This window comes from Panthera pardus, unplaced genomic scaffold, assembly GCF_024362965.1.
Source record: "Panthera pardus isolate Hobbes unplaced genomic scaffold, ASM2436296v1 HiC_scaffold_18, whole genome shotgun sequence".
Lineage (NCBI taxonomy): Eukaryota > Metazoa > Chordata > Mammalia > Carnivora > Felidae > Panthera > Panthera pardus.
The window spans coordinates 15,477,028-15,498,289 of record NW_026526743.1 but is presented as its reverse complement, the minus strand read 5'-3'; the positions used below and the strand labels follow the sequence as shown (position 1 = coordinate 15,498,289).

The 21,262-nt window shown below is 54.7% G+C and overlaps 2 protein-coding genes across 6 annotated transcripts in view; one reads left to right on the top strand and one right to left on the bottom strand.

Moving 5' to 3' along the window:
- Positions 1-5,189, top strand: part of RYR1 (ryanodine receptor 1) — a 115,845-nt gene extending 110,656 nt beyond the window's left edge. For all 4 annotated transcript variants that reach the window (XM_053906005.1, XM_053906003.1, XM_053906004.1 and 1 more), the window contains 9 exons: positions 464-594; positions 700-760; positions 1,227-1,373; positions 1,613-1,747; positions 3,763-3,919; positions 4,335-4,399; positions 4,488-4,588; positions 4,758-4,809; positions 4,952-5,189. In XM_053906005.1, coding sequence (XP_053761980.1) covers positions 464-594; positions 700-760; positions 1,227-1,373; positions 1,613-1,747; positions 3,763-3,919; positions 4,335-4,399; positions 4,488-4,588; positions 4,758-4,809; positions 4,952-5,047 — 945 coding nt within the window. In that variant the 3' untranslated portion in view covers positions 5,048-5,189. The remainder of the gene's footprint in view (positions 1-463; positions 595-699; positions 761-1,226; positions 1,374-1,612; positions 1,748-3,762; positions 3,920-4,334; positions 4,400-4,487; positions 4,589-4,757; positions 4,810-4,951) is intronic.
- A 92-nt stretch (positions 5,190-5,281) lies between these two features.
- On the bottom strand, positions 5,282-21,095 carry MAP4K1 (mitogen-activated protein kinase kinase kinase kinase 1). Of its 2 annotated transcripts, XM_053906007.1 has the most exons (31): positions 20,836-21,090; positions 20,609-20,666; positions 20,399-20,489; positions 19,624-19,688; positions 18,056-18,111; positions 17,919-17,966; positions 17,700-17,742; positions 17,537-17,609; positions 16,791-16,922; positions 16,306-16,368; positions 16,117-16,198; positions 15,588-15,704; positions 15,263-15,341; positions 14,682-14,740; positions 14,562-14,605; positions 14,437-14,481; positions 13,752-13,794; positions 12,907-13,069; positions 12,726-12,808; positions 12,250-12,334; positions 10,963-11,039; positions 10,814-10,874; positions 9,911-10,019; positions 9,768-9,826; positions 9,462-9,565; positions 8,734-8,908; positions 8,400-8,462; positions 8,118-8,207; positions 7,964-8,034; positions 7,249-7,304; positions 5,282-5,460 (listed from the first exon to the last, which is right to left on the bottom strand). In XM_053906007.1, the coding sequence occupies exons 1-31, from the start codon at positions 20,932-20,934 to the stop codon at positions 5,391-5,393; spliced, it is 2,463 nt and encodes an 820-aa protein (XP_053761982.1). In that variant the 5' UTR covers positions 20,935-21,090; the 3' UTR covers positions 5,282-5,390. The 2 variants fall into 2 exon arrangements, with proteins under 2 accessions (XP_053761982.1, XP_053761983.1); XM_053906008.1 differs by lacking the exon at positions 8,400-8,462 and having other exon boundaries at positions 20,836-21,095.
- Positions 21,096-21,262: the final 167 nt, after the last annotated feature.

The following is a 21,262-nucleotide window of genomic DNA, read 5'->3' as shown; positions in this document are numbered from 1 at the left end:
GAAAGGGCACACTAGTTAATGAGGTAAAGGAGTGAGTCAAGTAGAAATCTGGGGGAAGAGTGTCCTAGGCAAGAGGAATAGCCAGTGCAAAGGCCCTGAGGCAGGAATGTGTCTGGTATATTTGAGGAACTGCAAAGAGGTCTGTGTGGCTGAAGCAGAATGAATGAGGGGGGTGAGTGGGAGAAGAATTCACTGATGGCAGAGACCCAATTATATAGGGTTCCTTCACTACCACCTTAATAATAATAAATTATCCCTATTAATTTGGTTAGTGAATCAACTGAAACTTTATCACTTTTGGACCCTCCCCCTGAGGATCTGAAGAAAGCTCTGAACCTTGTCCCTAGAAAAATGCAAGCCCAATTTCTCACACTAAGTTCAGAATGTCCCCAGAATGCCCCACACAGGCTATGCCCTCCCCCACCCCAGCCACGTCCACATGTCCCCACAATCCCTGGTACAGGTCCTGGACAAGCATGGGGACATCTATGGGCGGGAGCGGATCGCCGAGCTGCTGGGCATGGATCTGGCCACGCTGGAGATCACAGCCCACAACGAGCGTAAGCCTGAACCACCACCGGGGCTGCTCACCTGGTAAGCCAGGGGCCATCCTGTACAGGCCTGGGGCCATCAGGGAAGGTGGCCAGGGACTGAGCCTCTCAGGCATCCGCCCGTCCTTCTTCCTCCCACCCCGTATAGGCTCATGTCCATTGACGTCAAGTACCAGATCTGGAAGTTTGGGGTCATCTTCACAGACAATGTGAGGAGGGGCTCATAGGTGGGGGGTGGGCTGCGGGAGGAGGGCCTTGGGAGGGCCAGGGGCTCCACCCCCAGTATCCCTGACCAGGGACCGACTCCTGAGCCCCCATGCACCTCTGGTCCTATGATACCCCCTGGCCCCCCGAAGCCCCTTGTCCCTCAGGTGCTCTTGATTTCTCAATCTGTGTCCTTCAGCAGAGGGCTCCCCAGCTACCCTTAGGATGGCTTCTCACCCAGAGTGCTCCATTACTGCAGAGTGCTCCCAATCCTCCAGTCGCTCCCTAGGCAGAGATGGCATCGTGACTCCCAGAGCACTCCCATGCCACTCAAATGTTCCTGGACCCCCTGTTCCCAGAGTGCTCCCTACCCCCCCCCCAAGTGCTCCTTGGCCCTCATGAACACTCCCCTCAGGAGTGCTCCCCAGGAATCCTGCACGCTCCCTGACCCCTGACCCTGTGTGCCCACAGTCTTTCCTATACCTGGGCTGGTACATGGTGATGTCCCTCCTGGGACACTACAACAACTTCTTCTTTGCGGCCCACCTCCTGGACATTGCCATGGGGGTCAAGACGCTGCGCACCATCCTGTCCTCCGTCACCCATAATGGGAAGCAGGTGTGGCAGGGGGCCTGCCTGGGGGGTGTGAGCCAGGCAGGGATGAGCTGGCAGCCTGAGTAGGGGTGGAGGGGTGAGGGTCGGGCGGCTCCGGCGAGGAAGGGCAAGGCTGGGCGGGCTGAGCCAGGGTGGGTGTGGGTAGTGAGACCCCGGAGGGGGGGGCCACATTGACCGACTGGGGGTGAGGACCGGGGGGGCCGGCCGAGCGTGGAGCTGACCAGCCCCCTGCGCACCCCCAGCTGGTGATGACCGTGGGCCTCCTGGCGGTGGTGGTCTACCTGTACACAGTGGTGGCCTTCAACTTCTTCCGCAAGTTCTACAACAAGAGCGAGGATGAGGACGAGCCCGACATGAAGTGTGACGACATGATGACGGTGAGCCCCTCCCCCAGCACTCTTGGCCTGGTCACTGACCATCTGGCCCTTAGTGTTCCCGTCTGGGAGGGGGGTTGATGGTAGTTCCCACCTCGTAGACTTACTGTGAGGGTTCCATGAGGTACTTTGAACAGTGCCGGGCACGTGATCGGTGCTCAATGAGCGTCAGCCCCCGTCGTCATGTTATTTGAGCCTTTAAAGCTGTTGTTATTGGAAAGGTGCTCAGACACGGTGCCCCTGTCGCTTGCAAAGCATGTGATTTGGGGCCGGCTAGTCAACCTACTCACGCTCTGGTGTTCCTCCCCTGTAAAACGGGTGTGTGACAACAGTGCCTACAGCCTAGGGCTGGTTTTAGGACCCAGTGCAGCTCCCTTAAAAGTCTTACAATGGTGCCTGGTGTGTATTAAGGATTACATAGGTGTTAGCTACTCTCATCGTTATCGATAAAAGTTTCACCCAAGTATGCGACTCTTAATCTCAGGGTTGTAAATTCAAGCCCCACATTGGGCGTAGAGATTACTTTAAAAAAAAAAAAAAGAAAGAAAGAAACATAGGGGCGCCTGGGTGGCTCAGTAGGTTAAGCATCGGACTCGATCTCAGCTCAGGTCATGATCTCATAGTCTGCGAGTTCAAGCCCCACACTGGGCTCTGTGCTGGCATCATGGAGCCTGCTTGGGATTTCTCTCTCTCTCTCTCTCTCTCTCTCTCTCTCTCTCTCTCTGTCTCTTTCTGCCCCCCCCCCGCCTCTCTTTCAGTCTTTCTCTCTGAAAATAAATAAATAAACTTTAAAAAAATTTAAAAATACATACATATAAATTTCACCCCAAGTACCAGCATGCCCTGCTTGTTTATACTTTCTCTTCTATTCTGAGAACAGTGCTCATAACGCAGATTGAGCTGACCTTACTAGAGGCACAGGCCACGGTTGGAAGAATTGTCTCAAGGCTTCATCTCACAAGATGTCCTGTAATCTTGCACCACGTTCTGAGGGCCTAGTCCAGCTCTTCAGCCTGACATTTGAGGCCCCACCAGACCTAGTCTTGACACCCATAGCCCTATTCTCACCAGTCACTGGCCTTGGCTCTTAACCAAGACAACTGGGAGCTCTCACTTCTTGGGGACACAGAAAGAACAGGTGTAAAGTCTTTCCCAAGTGCCACGCAGACCGTGCCCTCCTACCTGTTCAGAGCCTTCTCGTAGCTCCCCAATGCCATGGGATAAAATTGAATCCCTCACCATGGCGTCCGAAGCCAGGGAAGATCTAGCTTTGCCCGAGTCTCACCACAGTCTTTCTTGCTTTTGGCCGTCTGGCTGCCTGTTTTCTTTCAGTTCCCCTAAGACCATGTGTTTCCTCCCACCCAAGCCCTTTGCATCTGACATGCTCTCCATCCTCCACCACGGGCCCCACGGACACGCCCCTCTTTCACTTGACACGTCACCTTTCAACTTAAATGCTGCCTCCTACAGGAAGCCCTCCCTAACCATTGGCTGGGCCTCATTTCTCTCCCTGCTCTTTCTCACAGGAGCTCTATTTTCTAACCTCACCGAACCTCTTTCGGTTCCTCCCAGGAACAAAATATATTCTTTGCTCCCCAGCGGTGTCAAAACACATGTGGTTTTCTCTGCCTGGAACACTTTCTCCCACCTAACACCTCCTTCAAGTCCCAGCTCACACATGTCCCCTCTTCTAGGGAAGTCTCGCCTGATCACCCTGGCTGAGTCAGCCTTTCAAAACTTCAAAGCTGCCTGTGCTTCCCCCACCTGCCCCCTGATCACACTGTGCTTCCCCGCCCCGGCTCTGCCCTTTCTGCCTGTGCTCTCCCTATCACAGCCATGATCACTTCTGGGCTGTCACTATCTGATGACATGTTTGTGAGCCCTGTGAGGCCAGGGCCCAGAACTGTCTCAGCCACTGCTACGTCTCCTGCCCCCTCAGCCCAGGGCCTTGGAGGTACTTGGCGGATGTCGAATGAGGGAGCGCATGACCGGTAGGCTTCTCTCCCTTCCCCCCACAGTGCTACCTGTTTCACATGTACGTGGGTGTCCGAGCTGGTGGGGGCATCGGGGATGAGATTGAGGACCCGGCAGGCGACGAATACGAGCTGTACCGGGTGGTCTTCGACATCACCTTCTTCTTCTTTGTCATCGTCATCCTGCTGGCCATCATCCAGGGTCAGTGCTGGTCGTGGTTGTGCGAGTGGGGGCTCGGTGCCCAGAGGCAGACTAGCTCCTTTAAGAGTGCAGGCCCAGGATCCAGTCTGCCCGGATTCACATCCTGGCTCTGCCTCTGCCTCTTCCTACTGGGAGACTTTCGGCAAGTCGCCTCTCTGGGCCTCAGTTTCTCCATATGTAAAATGGGGCTATTAATGATACTAACCCCGCAGGGTTATGATGAAAATTAAGTCAATTCCTAGGTGTTTTACCCATAATAAGTGCTCAATAAATGCTAGGTATTATTATCTTCAGGAAGCAGGGTGAGATTAGGGAGAAGGAGGACGGGGGGCAAGGCTCCGAGGTAGGTAGCCAGAAGAGGGAGGAGCCCGAGCTGGGTCAGAGGTTGGGCGTTGACCTGCGCCCGCCACCGCAGGTCTGATCATTGACGCTTTTGGCGAGCTCCGAGACCAACAAGAGCAAGTGAAGGAAGATATGGAGGTAGGTCAAGTCTGGGGGTGACCCAGAGGGATTGTGGGAGGCTGGGGGACGAATGGGCCCGGATTCTGATGTCTCCCACCACCCACAGACCAAGTGCTTCATCTGCGGCATCGGCAGCGATTACTTCGATTCGACACCACACGGGTTTGAGACCCACACTCTAGAGGAGCACAACCTGGCCAATTACATGTGAGCATAGGTCCATTGACCATTCAAGGGATGGGGGTGTGGCCGACAGCGAGGTTGGGGGGAATGGGCACTGGCCAGTTAGGTGTGGCATCCAAGTGGGTGGATTCCGAGCCAATCAGGAGAAAGTTAGTGTAGTCCTCACCTGTCTCCACTGCCCTTCCATCCCCAGGTTTTTCCTGATGTATCTGATAAATAAGGATGAGACAGAACACACGGGCCAGGTAAGGGGGTGTTAATGGGAGGACAGCGGGCAGGGACATGGAGAATTTTAATATAAGGTCAAGCAGCAGGTGGCAGTAAAAAGCTCATGTCAACATGAGCTTTTGAAGATGTGACCAATTCTTCCTCATGCCCCAATCCTAGGAGTCTTACGTCTGGAAGATGTACCAAGAGAGATGCTGGGATTTCTTCCCAGCTGGCGACTGTTTCCGCAAGCAGTACGAGGACCAGCTTAGCTGAGACACCCCCAGCTGGCCCTTCACCCGCACCTCAAGTGCCTTATACTCACAGCAAGTCCCTTAGTCCCAAACCCCGCCCCCAACAGCAGCTGGGGGACAGGTGACCATGTACTGGAGAAATAAAGTCTGTGCTACACTCCTGACATCGTTGTGCTGGATCGTTGACGTATGAGGTATGGGTGGGCATCTGGGAATCTTCCCTCCCCTTCCCCCCTTGAAGAACAAGATGACAGCAGAGGCTGGAGTCATGTTTATTGGGAGACAAGTGCACGTCATGATCACTAATGTATGTCCGTAGGGGAGGGGGGTGCGGGGACTGGTTCCTAACACCCCCCCCTAGAGACTCATTCCTGGATGTAGAGGTTGCTGGGGGCCGTAGGATCATCTGCTGGGCGTGTCTCCACCACCACAGGCCTGGGGAAGGAGGAGAGAAGTCAGTTCATTCATTCATTCATTCATTCACAAAGGAGTTGATAGAGCCTGTGCCAGCACAGTTCTGGACTCTTGCAGTGATGTGCAGAGACAGTCTCTGCCCTTGAGGAGGCCAAAACGAAGACCAGCATGAATCAGTGAATAACATGACTGCAAACCACTCATGTAATGGAACACATTGCATGGAAACCTATCCCAAAGGGCTGGCCAGCGTGCCCCGAAGAATAGCGGGTGGAGCCTGAAAGAGGCTCAGGAGGGAGGGAGCTTGGTGAAAAGTCAGGGAAAGGTGTTCTAGACAGAGAGAACAGCCTATGCAAACGCTTTGAGGTGGGGGAGAGCTTGGGGCTTGGCTGCAGAAGTCAAAGTCTTGTGTGCTGTGGCCAGGACGGGGTATTTATCTTGTATTTATCTTGTGGCCAGGATTGGGTATTTAACGGGAAAGTTTAAATGGGGAGAGTGACACAATCGGATTTAGATTTTAAAAGACCGCTCTGGCATGTCAAAAGGCTGCAAGAGATCCTTGAAGGGGCTCTCACCGGCTAAATCTGGGAGTTCTCGTGCCTCGAAATTAATCATGATACTAATATAGATTGTAACCCACAGAATAAAATGGAAATCCAGGAGACTGTGCTGAAATACACACACACATACATACATACATGGCAGAGAAAGGACCGTTTTCCCCACAATAGCATGCCAACTAATGAGTGCAGAAATAGGAAATCCCCACTGGGTAACTATCCTAAAAATATATTCAGGCAAAAATCAATAATAGATACTAAAAGCCGTGAGTAAAAGTCTGATAGAAACGGTATAATTACACAGTCTCAGCAAATCACCACAAAAGATACTTTTTTTTAGCACAAAAGTAACTTCTAGTGGAGAAACCGGACTCACCCCACCTTCCCCAAATGTTCAAAGATGGCGTGACCAGTACTGGGACAAACTGACATGATATGATGGACTGACGACCCGCCATCACTTCCGCGGTACCCCTGCCCCCGAAATGCTTAACCTGGAAACCTCAAACCCAACTGAGGGACATTCTGGAAAACAACCTTCCTGTACTCTTCAAAAGTATCAAGGTCACGAAAACTGACCAGGCTAAAGACTAAAGAACTGTTCCAGGCTAAAGACTAAAGAAACACCACTCTTAAATGCAACCCATCATTTTGAATTGTCTCCAGGACCAGAAAAAAAAAAAAGTATTATTTTTTGGTTATAAAGAGTATCATTGGGCTAACCGGTGAGACCGGGTATGTGGATTAGAAGGTAGTGATGTCTTGCTGTCATTTTCTTGATTTTGACAGCTGCGCTGTGGTCTGTAAGAATGTGTCTTTGCTTGGATTTAGGAAACAGTTCACACCCAGATAGAAAAAAAATGACACATATACAAAAGAGGATAAAATATACATGATAAAAACAAAGCACACACACACACACACACACAAAAACAAAAACAAAAACCAACCAAAAAGCTAACATCTGAGGAACTGGATGAATGAAGGGGATACGAGAATTTTTAAATTTCTTTTTGCAACTTCTCTGAGTCTAAAATTATGTCAAACTAAAAAGTGAAAATTAAAATTAAAAAAATAAAAATGTCCCCTTGGCTGCTGTGTGGGGAATAAGGCACAGAGATAGAAGCAGGGAGACCAAGAGACAGAATGCCCAGGCCAAAGATACAGGTGGCTAGAGAGATCTCAAGACACCTCTCCAAACTGGAAGCCCCCCTCCCCGGTTCCGTGTTCCCCTTCCTTAAGTCCATACCTGGGGGAGCCAAGAAGACGGAAGGTGAGGGTGGGGTCTCTCAGCTCCTGCAACAGCTGGGGGAAAAGTGTGTGTTTCAGTATCTAGAAGACTCTTCCCCTTTCCCTTAAAGGGAACGGGGGTGGGGGAGAGGTCTCTAAACTTTTAGTCTTAGATCCAGAAATAATTCTAGTTAACACCATTCACCAGCTGTGTGACCCCCCAAGCAAGTTCCTTTTCCTCTCTGTGCCTCAGATTACTAACCTGTGAAGTCACAGGACCTTCCTCATATGTGATGGTGAAGATTAAATACAAACACGTATGGGCAGCATCTGACACATCTATGAGCTAAGGACCATTTTTCACTCCATTTTCCAGATGGGGAAAGTAATGCATGGGAATGTTAAGTCATTTGCTTGAGGCCAATCAGCTGGTTCCAACCCAGGCCGTCTGTTCATGTTCTTAACCACCCACATCTCTCTCTAGTGACCTCCATTTTATAGTTGGAGACTGAGGTTCAGAGAGAGTAGACTCTCTCGCACCAGATCCCCCAGTGGCCTGGAATGAGCTCTAGACCCAAGAGACCCTGGGGTATAGAAGGGGACCTGGCTGAACTGAGACCGGAGGAAGCTTCTAGTCAGGGCTTCCCACCCTGACTCAATTCTCCTGATCCATCTGATGAACTGGATGCCTGATGGGGAAGGAGCGGAGTTGTGGGCATTGGGATGAAGCTTACCTGGTCTGAGCCTGGAGCCCACACCTGCACTCCATGCTTCCAAAAGGCCTGGAGCCGGCCCCCGACCATAGCTGGGAGACAAGCAGTGCCTGTTACGCTTGGGTATCACTGAGCCTCCATTCTGGACCGGGGGCCCTCCCATCCCTGCACGTACCCACGGCCTCTACTGCTTCAGTCATAGGGATCTCTGGAGTTCGAAGTCCCCGGACTGGGTCTCCCTCCGGAGTCACCAGCTTCAGAGACCCTAGAAGAGGGTAGAGAGAGGGCTATAAGAGTGAGGCTCAGAAGGATGCTGAGAGACTGTACAATAAATTCACTGAGAAGCAAAGCAGGACAAGGGCAAGGCCCGGAGGGGCTCAGCATTTCTGAGAAGCACAGGGTCTGCGAAGCTGAGATCCAGGAACAGTGGAGAAAAGACTGGGAGGAGGGTCCTTACCGTCCATCAACACCATCACCTTGTCTTCCTCTACCTGGGTCACCTGCACCGGTCCCCTGTGCTCTGTTCGACAGGCAGAGGTTCAAAGACCAATTCCACCTGCTTCTGCCTTCCTCCGCTAGGCACCCTCTCCGTTCCCAAGCTAAACCCCGCCCATCACAGCGGTCCCGACGGGTCCTCAATCTCACCGGCTGTATGCATCCACCTCTCTCCCCTCGCCCCAGCTGCAATCCCTTTCCCAGTTACCCCAGTTACATCGCAGGCTAAGCACAGCCCAGCCGCCCAGCCCACCCCCTCCCAGCAGCCCCGCCCCCAGCGAGCCTGCCCCACCCACCTGTGCTCATCTCGCCCAGCCAGCAGGAGAGCGCGCCGAAGCGCACGGTGTGGAAGAGCACCGAGTTCGCCGGCCGCCCCGGGCTCACGCCGATGCAGACGGCGGGCAGCTCGGAGCCCGGCCCGGTCAGTAGAGCGAACACTGGAAGGGGCGTCGGTAGCGGGAACAGCACCTGCTGCAGGCCGCACAGGGAGGGGCGGGCTCAGAGTCGTGGGGCGGGGCCTGAGAGGGGACGGGCCTGGGAGGAGAGCCTGCAGGGAGCTTCCCAAGTATATTTCCTGGGCCCTCGGTTTTGGGGGATGGCACCTAGAAACTTCAGGGGGTAAGGCCCCAGAGGCGTGAGGTGATGCCTCCTTAGAAATGGGTGGATGTGGCTCAAAGTTGGCGTGCCTTGTTTGGAGCGTGCCGCCTTAATGACAGCGAGGCGGGGTCCCCGGAGGGGCGTGACCTCACAGGCAGCAAAGTCTCCTTAGAGTCAAAGGATCTGAGTGGGGTCCCCTTAGAGACCCGAGGAATGGGGCATAGGGCCTGAAGGATAATTAGGCTGGAGTGAGAGGCGGAGCTTAAGGATCCGGAAGCTCTCCGAAGGGGGAGCGGGGCCTCGGGGGAGATTGGAGCGGGGCCTCGGGTAGAAGCCGAAACTTCATGAAACTCTCAGCAGAAGCGTAACAAGTGGAAGGCCCTAGCATGCAACCTCACAGAGTCCCCAGCCTCAACAGCCCCCCTACCCGGACCAGCAGGAACTTGTTCATGGGCTGGTACCACTGAAGCAGGACCACGGACGTCTCCAGTGCGCCGCACAGGAACGGGCCCCCCGAGTTCGCACCCTCCGCTGTGGGAGATGGGTAAGGATGGGTTAGGGTCAATCTTCTCTCCCCTCCACCCCCCCCCCCCCCCAAAGGGCACACAACTTCCCCGGGCTGTTGACAGCCCGCCTTAACAATGTAACCCCCTTGGGTAGATGCAGTCCCTGCCCCGCCACGCCCCCTTTCCTCACGTTCCCCCCACCCCACCCCCTCAGGATTCTCTCTCACCCACGCAGCAAGCCCGGCACCCTTTGGTGTCCTGGATCTTGGTGGAGACCATATTCTTCCTGCAGGAGAAAGCACGTGTAAATGCGGAGGGGCGGCAGGAAGGGGGGATTGCGGGGGCCTGTGGCGCCACTGGGGGCTGGTACCTTGCCAGTAGCCGGTGGGGGCTCATGTGAGCGATGGGGCTTCCCGCTCTGGTCTCCTTGCGCTCCAGCAGGCCCAGGATGCTATGAGAATACAGGTGGGGGGTCTTTCCTACGGCGTATGTGTGTGTAAGGGGAAGCAGGCAGTTAACGGACACCAGACACAGCCACCTTTCTCTGTCCCTTCTCTTGGCCCTATCCCTTTGAAACTCCCAAGGCTTCAAGTCTCAAACACTTTTATTTCTTCGTTTTCCACTCAACATATTGTAAATGTCCACCTTAGGCCAGGTCCTGTGCTTGGCTCTGGTGAACAGTGGTGAGTAAAATGAGTATGTTCCCTAGCCTCCCGTGCTGGTAGCCGCAGGAGAAACTATGGACACTTAGCCAGCCAGGTGAAGGTGCACACGCTACTAAATTTAAGAAGAAACCGGTCTAGAAATTCTCTTGAAGTCTGTCATCACAGATGTGATATTAACTAACTCATGAAGCCGATTTGGCTTGGTGTTTCCCCGTCAATTAGAAATTCTTTTAGGCAAAATGTTTACAAAACAGTAACACAAAATTGTAACCTCTATCTACTCCCTCACTCTATTTCACAAAAGTGTGGGATAAGTTCCAACTGTCATCTAAACGTCAAAGAAATGCAAAGACTTACTGTAGACCTTACCTCAAAACTGACTTGAGGTGGGACTAGTGTGAACCCCATTTTATGGGTAGGGAAACTGAAGCCCAGGGAGCAAGTCCCACAGTGAAAAAGTGGCTGAGATTTTTAACTGCGGGCTCTGTGAAGGGGGAGCCTATGTTTTTGTTTGTTTTATTTTGTTTTCAGCTGTGCCCATCTACCTCCCAACCCCCTCGACCCCTTAACTTCTGACCCCACTCCCCCCACCTGACCCACAGCCAGACCTGAGAGGGACATGAGGACATTGTTGATGGAGTACACCCAGGTAGTCCGGCTAGGAAAGAGCTGCAGAGAACGAGGCAGATGGCTCCCATAAGACCCCAGCAACCCCCAACTCCAGCCCCTGCCCTCGGTCCCCCATGTCTGTCCTCACCATTTCCAGTGTGGCCTCCTGATCATTCCGGTTCAAGATGAAAATGCCTTCCTCTGCCCCCAGGAGCAGGTGCTGGTCTGTGGGGACAGACACAAGGACACTGGAACCTGCCTCATCCTGGGGGGGCCTCCCAGACCCTGACCTGACCCCAAACACTGCTAGTCTGTCCTCCAGCCCTGACGCTCAATTCTCTCTTACTCCCAGCCTCTGTCTCCCCAAATCTGAACTCAAACCCTGACCCAGTGCCAGCTCAAGCTGGTCTCATTCTTATCTACCTCTCAAGGCCGGACCTGCAAATCCTGACCCCTGTCCCCTCAACTTTGACCCCAACATGAGTCATGCTTCCCCACATAGCCTTCGAAGTTCCATCCTTCTCTTCCCCAGTCCTGACCCCCAAATGCTAATCTTGTCTCAACACTGATCCTCAAACTCGGGCCCCCTGAAATGTGGCTTTTTCTGTCCAGTGTGTCCCCCTCAAACTCTAACTCTGTTTTTTTTTTAAGTAAGTTTTAGTCATTTTTTAAAAAAGATTTTAAGTAATCTCTACACCTAACATGGGGTTTGACCTTACAATCCTGAGATCAAGGGTTGCCCACTCCACCGACTGAGCCAGCCAGATGCCCCTAATGCTGGGTCTTTAACATTTACCCCTCACTGACCTTGTCTCCACATCTCTCATTCCCAAATCCTTTCCCTTTCTGCCTACATTCCCATCCCCCAAACTTCCGACTCCAAAATGCAGACCCCAGCCTCTGTACCGTTAACCTCCAGCTGAGGTTAAAGGGTCCAACTTATACCCCAAACTCTGACCATTCTGTTATATCTGATATTCCTGGACCCTAAACTCTTACTTTCCTAATTTTCACCCACAAATTCATTTTCACTCTACCCGTATTTGATCCCCAAACCCCAACTGTAACCCTGGGCTCTGGTCCTGCCTCAGTTCTGCCCCTCCCCATCCTATTAAGACCCTCCCCAGGGGGCGCCTGGGTGGCTCAGTCAGTTAAGCTTCTGACTCTTGATTTCAGCTCAGGTCGTGATCTCACAGTTTGACTTTGAGCCCTGAATCGGGCTCTCTGCTGTCAGCACAGGGCCCCCTTCAGAACCTCTGTCTCTCTCTCTCTCTCTCTCTCTCTCTCTCTGCTCTTCCCCCATTCTTGCATGTGCGCGCTCTATCTCTCAAAAATAAATATTAAAAAAAAAGACCCTCCCCCACCCCTGCCTCTGTGCCTCCATTAAGGGCCCTCCCCATCCCCCTTCCTTTCCGTGACGCTCCTGAGTGCCCACCCTTGGTGGAGGGGTGTATCCAGGCAGCCGTGCTGTGGATCCGGAGGGGGCAGCCATTGAACAACTTCACGAGAAGGGCACATCCCTAGGCGGGCCACGGGGGGCAGAGCAGCAGATCCAACAAAAGGAAGGAGGGGACACGAATGTGCAGGGGTTAAGACTCTGACGCAAGAGCACCAGCATTCAAATCCTGCCTCTGCCTCCTCAAAGGTTTATGACCTTGGCAAGCTATGTACCCCTCTCTGCCTCCGTCTCCCCATCTGTGACATGCGAGATGATGTCACTGCCTGTGATACCAAGCTCTATCTGTGAAGGTTTACACCACGTGTAAACATGAGATCGGGGTCTGGCACAAAGGCACCGCTCAACAAATGTCACCTAGCGTCATTGTTACTCTTCCTGTCCCCACACACTATCCCACCCCTAGGCACCCCCAGGCATCTAGAGGTGTGAGTCCTCAACACAGCTGGTCTCACCTTTCTCTTCATCTTTTCCTTCTTGGGGGGCAACAATGGGGGCTGACCAGGGTCCCGGGGGGTTGGGTTCCAGAGTGAGGGTTCTGAGACAGGGTGGGGGAAAATCAGTCCCCAAAGCACCCCCCTCCCCTGCCCAACCCATAACCCCCTGCCCACCTCCTGCCCCAGCCTGCCCCGTTACCTGAATGGGCAGTTAGGTGGGGGCTTTGGGTGGCTGGGGGAGGCCCGAGATGGGGGGTGCGTGGGGGAGGCCCACTGGCACACCGGACCAGCACCCCGGGGCTCAGTTGCCCATCATCCCCAGTGCCCCCGGGACCCTCATCTGATGAAGAACGGAACTTGGGCTATGGAGATGGAGAAGACGTGTGGGGAAATACATTAGATCCCAACCCTGCCTCTGCCAGAACTGACCTTGCTCATGGCTCTGAGCCCTCAATGTCCCACTATCATTCCAGGCGTCAACCCTGACGCCCACAACACACTCCATCAACTAAAGAGTTAATGCCAGGGGCGGCTGGGTGGCTCATCAGTTAAGCTTCCCACTTTGGCTCAGGTCATGATCTCCAGGTCCCAGGTCATAGTCTCCAGGTCCCATCAGTTTGAGCCTTACATTGGACTCTAGGCTGACAGTTCAGAGCCTGCTTTGGATTCTGTGTCTCCCTCTCTATCTGCCCCTCCCCCGCTCGCTCGCGCGCACTCTCTCTCTCTCTCTCTCTCAAAAATGAATAAACGTTAAAAAAAAAAAAAAACCACAACTAAAGGGCTAGTGCCAGCTAGCTTAGTCCTGGGACCAGTGTCCCTCTGGCTAAATACTTTGAATTCCCATCCTGAGGTTCAAGGATGCTCCTTCCCGACTACCATGTGTTCAGCATCCTGGTCTCCCAGACTTCAAGGGACCTAGTGTCCCAGACTCCAGCCTTAGAGTGCCCAGTATCCCAGCCTCTAGGGACCCTGGCCTCCTGGTCCCCAGCCCCCAGCCTCAGCCCCCCGCCCCCGGCCCCCAGCTCCGTTGGCCCAAGGCCTTACCTTGGGAGGCAGTGGAGGAGGTACGTCATCTGCAGGGGTGGGGCTGGAACACAAAGATTGGGGAAGCAGGCAGAGGTGTCGGTAACAAGGACTGGGGGCAGATGGGAGTGGTTTGGGACTGGAGGTCTGAGAACAAGAGGGTGGGGGTGACTCGGTCTGGGCTGGAGCTGATTGTTAGGGCTGTTAGCATAGCCGTGAGGATACTGGCAACCGCAACACGGGCTATCAAGTGGGGACAACGCGTGAAGCCTGAATCTTCACAGCCACCTCGTGATGCAGATCGTGTGAGCTCCCGGGGGCCAGGTTCTCACTCGGTGCTGGGCTCTGCCCATGAGCCCACTGCAGAGGAGATGCACAGAACGGATGGGTGGGCGAGAGGCGGACCCAGGCCTGGGGGCTGGGCTGACTGCAGGCACTGAGGTTGGGGTTTGGTGTTGAGGGAAATTTCCAGGGGGGAAGATGCGGGTGAAGGCTGGGCTTTGAGGGTTAGGGCTGTGGCGGAAAGTCTGGGGCCAGAGCAACATCTGGGAGCTGAGGGCTGGAGGCCCGGGGCTCGGCGCGGGTGCGGCTGGAGGAGGAAGGAGAGTGGGGGCGGAGGCTGGGGTCCGGATGGAAGGGACATGGCGGCTGTAGGAAGGTGAGGGTGGGGGAGGGCCAGTGGGGCTGGGGGCCGCGCCTCTCTTACATGTCCACGTCGTCGTAGTCATCGTCTGACTCTGACGGCTGCCTCCTGAGGAGCGACAGGCGTGACCGTCAGGCGGCTCCCTCACATATCCCAGCCCCCTCCCCTCCACACCGAGGGTCCCTGACCTAGGGCTGCTGCTCCTGAAGTCTCCAGGGGGCTGTAAGTGGGCCTGTGGGATAGTAAAGGGTCAGCAGTGCCTGGCGGAAGGGGAGGGCATCTGAGGTGAGCGGGGGGAGGCACCTCACCGTGTGGGCCGTGGGTCTGGACTCCATTCCTCTGAGCTTCCGGAACTGCATGTGCCGCCCTGGAAGGGAGGAGGGTAACACAGTGAGCCGAGGAGATGGATCTGAGAAAAGGGGAGAATTTGGGGGGTTGAGGTCAGGCTCTTAGGACTGGCGCTGTCCCTTGGTCGGGTGGGGAAAATCTTGGTTTACAGGATCTCATGTGGGGGTCAGGGTTTGGGACCAGAGAGATGGGGCTCAAAGTTATCCAGTGCTTGCTTTCAGCTTCCACTTGGGTGGTGGGGATCGGACAGAGATTTCTGAGGGCTCTTGGGGGGGGGGTCCTTGTGTTATGGGAAGTTTCATGGAGTCTCTACAGTCATTCTGTAGCTCAGCTGGTGATGAGGTTTTCTGGAGTCTCTTGCGGGGTCAGATAGTGATAAGGGTCTCTGAGGGTCTGTGTGGAAATGACGAGGGTCTCCGGGGTCTATCATGAGATCAGATGGTGGCGATGAGGGTCTCTGGCAGGATCACAGAGGGAAGAACGGTTCTCTTGGATCCATTATCGGGTCAAGTAACCCCAAGCTTAAGGCGTCTCTACTTACGACAGCAATCAGCATCTGGGATCCCTAGAGAGCTGGATCGGTGAGTGGACCTGATCCTCCGGGGGACGGCAGGGGGCACCTGGGCAGAGTGGCAGCTGCATCAGGACCGTGGCCCTCCCCCAGACACCCCTACCACCCTGCGAGCCCAGCCAGGAGCCTCTGGCTCTCCCACAGCCCTCTGTGCCCCCAGCCCTGTGCCCAGCTCCCCATCCCTCCTCCCCCTTTTCCTTCTAAGAGAGGCCCCAGGAAAGCACTCCAGGCCCGGCGCCCAGCCTAAGCAAAGGCTGGGAGGTTCCAAGGCTTTTGTCAGCCGGGGCGCCCTCACCTCAGGCTCCTCATCTTCGATCTCGACAACAGGGGCCCCCTTCCCTGGATTCCTCAGTTTGTCAAGAAGATCTAGAATCAGGCTTCTATTTAGCCTGGGCTGGGACACCAGTTGATGCTGGAGAGGGGGAGGACGGTGTCAGCAGACAGAAGGCTGGTATTGGGGACACGGGCTCAAGAACCTAAGGTAATCTGGGGGCGGGGGGCAACTGAGGAAGAAGGCAGGGAACTCTGGGAAACTGAGGCTGGGGGATTTTAAGGGGTTGGAAAGGATTAGAAGAGTCTAGGGTTCCCAGCAGGGGCCCTTGGAGAATCCCACAGGTACCTTAGCAGGGGGAAAGGGCTCCCCCTTGAATTCCTGAGTATACCCAGGACTGGGTCTGGAGGCCCTTGGGAATCTGTGAGTTTTAGCAACTCAGGGTATCTTGGCAAAAGGTCTAGGGTACATTTTGGAGAGTTTGGGAGAGGTCCTGGGGAATTCTGGGGGTGAGTTTGGGAAGGGCTTTTCAGGGAAGGGAGGGGAAGTTTACACTGAGCATCTTGGTGGCACCGGGTCGTTTCTTGGGGTTCTTAGTGAGGGTGACTTTGACAAAGTTGTGGAAGGCAGCCGACCTTAGGAGGAAGAAGTTCTGGGGTGAGGAGACCAGAGACTCTCCTATTATACCGTGGTTTCTGGCTCTGCCCTCCCTGGCCCTCCCTCACCCTCTCCCCTCTCCTACCATTTGCCTTTTTCTTTTAGCCTGGGGGGCTGGTAACCACTCTTCGACATGAGGAAGAGAACTCTGGAAGAGTAAGGAGAGGACACGGTGTTCAGACTCTCAATGACTCGAAGGGTCCCCAAAAGCACGGAGATCACCAGGGAGCAAAGCAAGGGACAGAACAAGAACAAGGTTTAGGTTTTACAGTGCACTGGGATGTCCCTTCCAGGGGACTCTGCTGATCACAGGACAGAGCTACCGCAGTTATGAAGAGAGCCTCGGGGAATCCCTGCTGCGGGGGTGGAGGGCTGAAGGGGGTGGAGCCCTCCCAGTGTGGAGGGCTGAAGGAAAGGCTTTCTGGGTTGACAGGCTCCTTGGGGGTCTGAGATGGAGCTCAGAGGAAGGGGTGTCCCCTGTAGGGGGCCTTGGTGTGGGGCAGCAGGCTGGGGGATGGCAGTCAGGGTCAGGGCGGGGTGGGGCCTCTGGGCCCAGGGGGACTTGCCTACCTGAGAGGGTGCACGTCAAAGAGCGGTGGCTGTAGCTCGGCTAGTTCAATGGCAGTGATGCCCAGGGACCAGACGTCACACAGCTCATTATATCCCCCCTTCAGGGCCACGGCTGCCACTTCTGGAGCCATCCTGGGGGCAGAGACCCTCAGAAAGCCAGCGGTGACACAAGGCGGGGAAGGGGAATACTCCTTGGTATGAGGGTGGGTGCGGGAGAGAGACAGAGAAGGAGAATGGGGCACGGAGAGAACCAGATGCAGAAAGAAACATCAAGGTGAAGAGACAAACAGAAGTAGAGACACAAAAAAGTCAAGACAGGAGGATCAGAATAAAAACCAATACAAAGAGGGGCGCCTGGGTGGCTCAGTCGGCTAAGCGACCGACTTCAGCTCAGGTCACGATCTCATGGTTCACGGGTCTGGGTTTGAGCCCCGCGTCTGGCTCTGCACTGACAGCTCAGAGCCTGGAGCCTGCTTCCGATCCTGTGTCTCCCTTCCTCTCTGCCCCTGCCCTGCTCATGCTTTCTCTTTCTCCCTCTCTCAAAAGTAAATAAAAACATTTTTAAAAATTAATACCAAGAGATCTAAGTAAATGTAAAACTCGAGAGAGAGCCAAAAAGAAAACAGAATGTTCAACAGAAAAAGGCAGAGGCAGGGAAAGGGGCCGGGAAGGAGATTCCCAGTGATCCAGGTGAGGAAAACCACTGCCCCCACTCCACCCCCAGCTACCCGCCAGGCATCCCTCACCAGTAGGGCGTCCCAATGAAAGAGAGGCGTCGGGCCAGTGTTGCCCCAATCTGGGCCGAGATACCAAAGTCAGCTGGAGGCAGAGAGAGACATGGTGACCTGGGGTCCCCTATCCCCTTGGTCCCCAGCCAGACTCCCCCCAACCCCCACCAATCACACTCACCCAGTCTGACCTCCCCAGCGTCATTGATGAGGATGTTGGCTCCCTGAGGGGGGAGGAGGGAAATTAGAGGCTGTCAGAGACACCCCCCCCAACCCATACTGCCTCCATCCCCTGGCCCTTCCCAACTGCCCAGCTCAACACCACCCTGAGCCCGCCAAACACCACTTCCGTCTCCTGGGCCCCCCACCCACCAAGGCCACTTTTCTGCCCCTAGACTACCTTGATGTCCCGGTGTATCTTCTTCTGTGAGTGCAGATAGGCAAGTCCCTGGGGAAGAGAGTGGACATGGGGGCTGTGAGTGTCCGGGGGCTGGAACAGGGCCCAACCCGACCCAGGCCCACCAGACTTCTCCTCACCTGGAGCACTTCCCGGCAGACATAGCTAATCTGGAGCTCTGACAGGGGGCCTGTCACTGCAAACATCACACCCGTGGCGTTGGGTGGGAACCAGGAAACCTGGGAGCCCCTGGCCCCCACCCACACTGGCTGAGATGATGCCACGTGGGGAGGGAAAGCGTATAGGATAAGTGGGAGGGGGAGACGGAGGGACGTCCCCGGGCAACGCAGGGAACATGAGGCTGGAGGGAGACAGATTCATTAAACAGATATTTACTGTGTCTACTGGGTACCAGGCACTGTGTTGGGGCACTGAGGAGACAGCTGTGGACCAGAGACAGACATCCCTGCCCTTGTGGTGAGAACATTCCAGGGAGACAACAAACAAACAAGATGAGTAAAGCATAGCACATGAGATGCTAATAAATCGTAAGAAAAAAAAATAAAGCAAGAAAGAACAACAGGAAATATGTGTGGGAAGGGGTATGACATTTTACAGGGTGGTCGGTGAAGTCTACTCTACTCTGAGAAGGTGACGGGGTGAAGACGTGATCAGTCCAGCTTGGAGGGGAACAGGAGAGCAGGTGCAAAGGCGTAGAGGTGGGAGAATGCCTGGTGGGTTTGGAAAGCAGCAAGTGGGTGGAGCAGAGTGGGGGAGGGAGAGAAGTGGTAGGAGGCGAAGTCTGGCAGCTTGGGTGCAGGTGGGGGACACACTGGGGAGCTTGGGCTTCTCTTTGGAGGGAAATGAAAGCCCAGGGGGGGCTCTGAGCAGGGGGTGATGTGACTTTGCAAAATGAGGAAAGGCAGAGGGACACAGACACACACACACACACACACACACACACACACACACACACAGAATGAGACAGAGAAACAGAAAGACAGAGAAACAGGAACAGATCCAAACTGAGATCGAAAAACATGAAGAAAGACGTTCTGAGAAACATAGAAACACAGAGGGGACAACAGGGAGACAACAGACAGAGAGAAGTGGTCGGAGACCAGGTTCAGCGGACTGGCTGTGTGGGCCACTTCCTCTCTGAGGGCCTCAGTTTCCCCCCTCTTTGATGACTTCTTAATGAATTTCTTCCTCTGCTAACATTTAAGATCTTGGGTTCAAAGGAGACAGAAAGATGACCAAAGACAGCGGTGGCCATCAGAAATTGAGAGGCGATCAGAGACCCACCCCCCTGCTACCCTCAAGTTTTCCAAAAGAGTGAAATGAAGGTTGAGAGAGAGAATCAGGAATCCAGTCACTCAGCCAACGAAAACGTGGACCATACTATGGGCCAAAAATGCAGAAATATTCAAACACCGCCACAGACACATTGGTGAGAAAATGCAGATGGGGGAAGATGGGAGGGGAAAGCAGAGGGGATCACTGCATGCAGAAGGATTGGGGCTGGACTGTCAAGTCCTGGAGGACAGGGCCCAGGGCCCACTTGGTCACTACACCATCTAGCACCAACCAGGCCAGGCCCCAGGCCCAGAGTGGGGCTCAGTGCGGGAAATGTGGACCAGAAAGACAGTCCCAGGAGACACAACCCCAGAGACACAGGAGGGATGGACCCCCTTGCCCTTCCTCTCACCTTGGTAGATGTCCTGGAGAGAACCAGCCCCACAGAATTCCATGCATATCCAGAACTTCTGCAGCCTACGACAATTCAGGAGTAATAACAACGGCAGTAATAAGTCATTATCGTAGGACAGCCCGGCTCACTGTCTGTTTTGTTCCAATTCAACAAAAACTTTAACGTAACAGCTGTCATCCACCTCGCCCACCAGAGTGAGATCATTCCACTTCCATTTTACAGGTGGGCAAGTTGAGGCTCTGAGAGAAAATGTATGTTCAGGGTCAACAGGACTCAAACCCACATCTTTGGACTCCTAACCCCGGAGGACTCCTAACTCTGCTGTCCCATGCTAACCCAGGAGACAGGGCAGATATCTCCCAGGTTGCGCAGGTTAAGGGAGGGATAGAGGGGCCCAGGGTGTCAGGTCTGGGGGACAGAGGTCATCACTAGGACATCAGGGATATTAATTTAGGGGTCAGGGGATTTAGGGAATTAAAGGAGCAGAGAGTGGAACCGGGGCACCTGGAAGGCAGGATGATGAAAGATTGGTTTTAAGGGGCCTTGTTTTCAGGTTTGGTTACTATGAAGGGACCACTGTTGGGGATCCCCGCTCAGAAATGGGCGTCCTGAATTGGAGAATGCTCTGGTCAGAAAAGTGGGACTTCAGACTGGGGATCAAGTTGGGGGGGGGGCAGTTTAAAAACAGGGGTCCAGGATTGGAGGTCGGGAATGGGGATTCCAGGCTAGGGGCCGGGGAGGGGGGTCCCAGGGCAGGCTTGAGGCTCATCACCAGAGATAACTCCCATGGTAGGCCACGATGTTGGCATGCCGGCAAGTTTTCAAGATGAGGATTTCCTTCTGAAGTGTGGAAACATCATCGTCTGTGAGGAGGGACAGGAAAGAAAAGGCCGCTGCAGGGGAGGAATATGCGGGAGGCAATACCGTGTCCCAAGAGGAGGGGAAGGGGTGTGGGGAAGGAGCTGCCGTCTCCTCTTCTCACCAGGCTCCATCTTCACCATCTTCACTGCCACCAGGTCCCCCGTCACCTTGTCTCGAGCCTTGTAAAGGGGAAGTTGGCAGTCAGGCAGGCTCCATTCGCCCGAGTTCCTTCTCAGCATCCCTGACCAAAGCCAAGGACTGGGACTCTCTCTCATCCCCTTCCCTTCTTGGGCCTCATCCCAAAGTCTCACTGGTTTAAGGGTGATGGAGAAGGAGGGGTGTCCTCACCTTGAAGACTTCTCCATAGGTGCCGCCACCGAGCCGCTGCAGCAGGTCGTAGTGGTCCCGGGGATCCCTATTAAAGATGTCGGGGTCCACGAGGTCCATCCCTGGGGGCTGGAGCTGGGCCCGCGCCCAGGGGCCAGCAGGGCCTCAGGGCTCGAGTGTGGCACCTCCCTCCCTCCCCACAAGTCCTGCGTCCTGCACCCGCCTTGCTTTGCCTCCACCGGCTGTGGCCTCCCCCCTCCCCACTCTCGCTTCCTGCCCCAGCACAGGGCTGTGCCCTGCACAACGCTGTGCAGCCGGCTCCACCCCCTGTCCCCTGGGCCCTGAGAGCCTGTCGGTGAGGGGCAACTTGCTTTGGGACCCAGGGGACCCCCCCCCCTCCAACTCAAGGGCCCTGGGCTGAATGTAAACCAGATGCAAACTATCTTAT

Bases quoted from the DNA above. Each gene is read 5' to 3' on its own strand.
- MAP4K1 (XM_053906007.1), bottom strand. From the start codon at position 20,934: ATGGACCTCGTGGACCCCGACATCTTTAATAGGGATCCCCGGGACCAC. The intron at 14,606-14,681 runs GTGAGGTGCCTC...ACTATCCCACAG, and splicing joins CCAGACCCACGGCCCACACG to GCCCACTTACAGCCCCCTGG. The intron at 14,482-14,561 runs GTCAGGGACCCT...GTCGCTCCTCAG, and splicing joins TTCAGGAGCAGCAGCCCTAG to GAGGCAGCCGTCAGAGTCAG.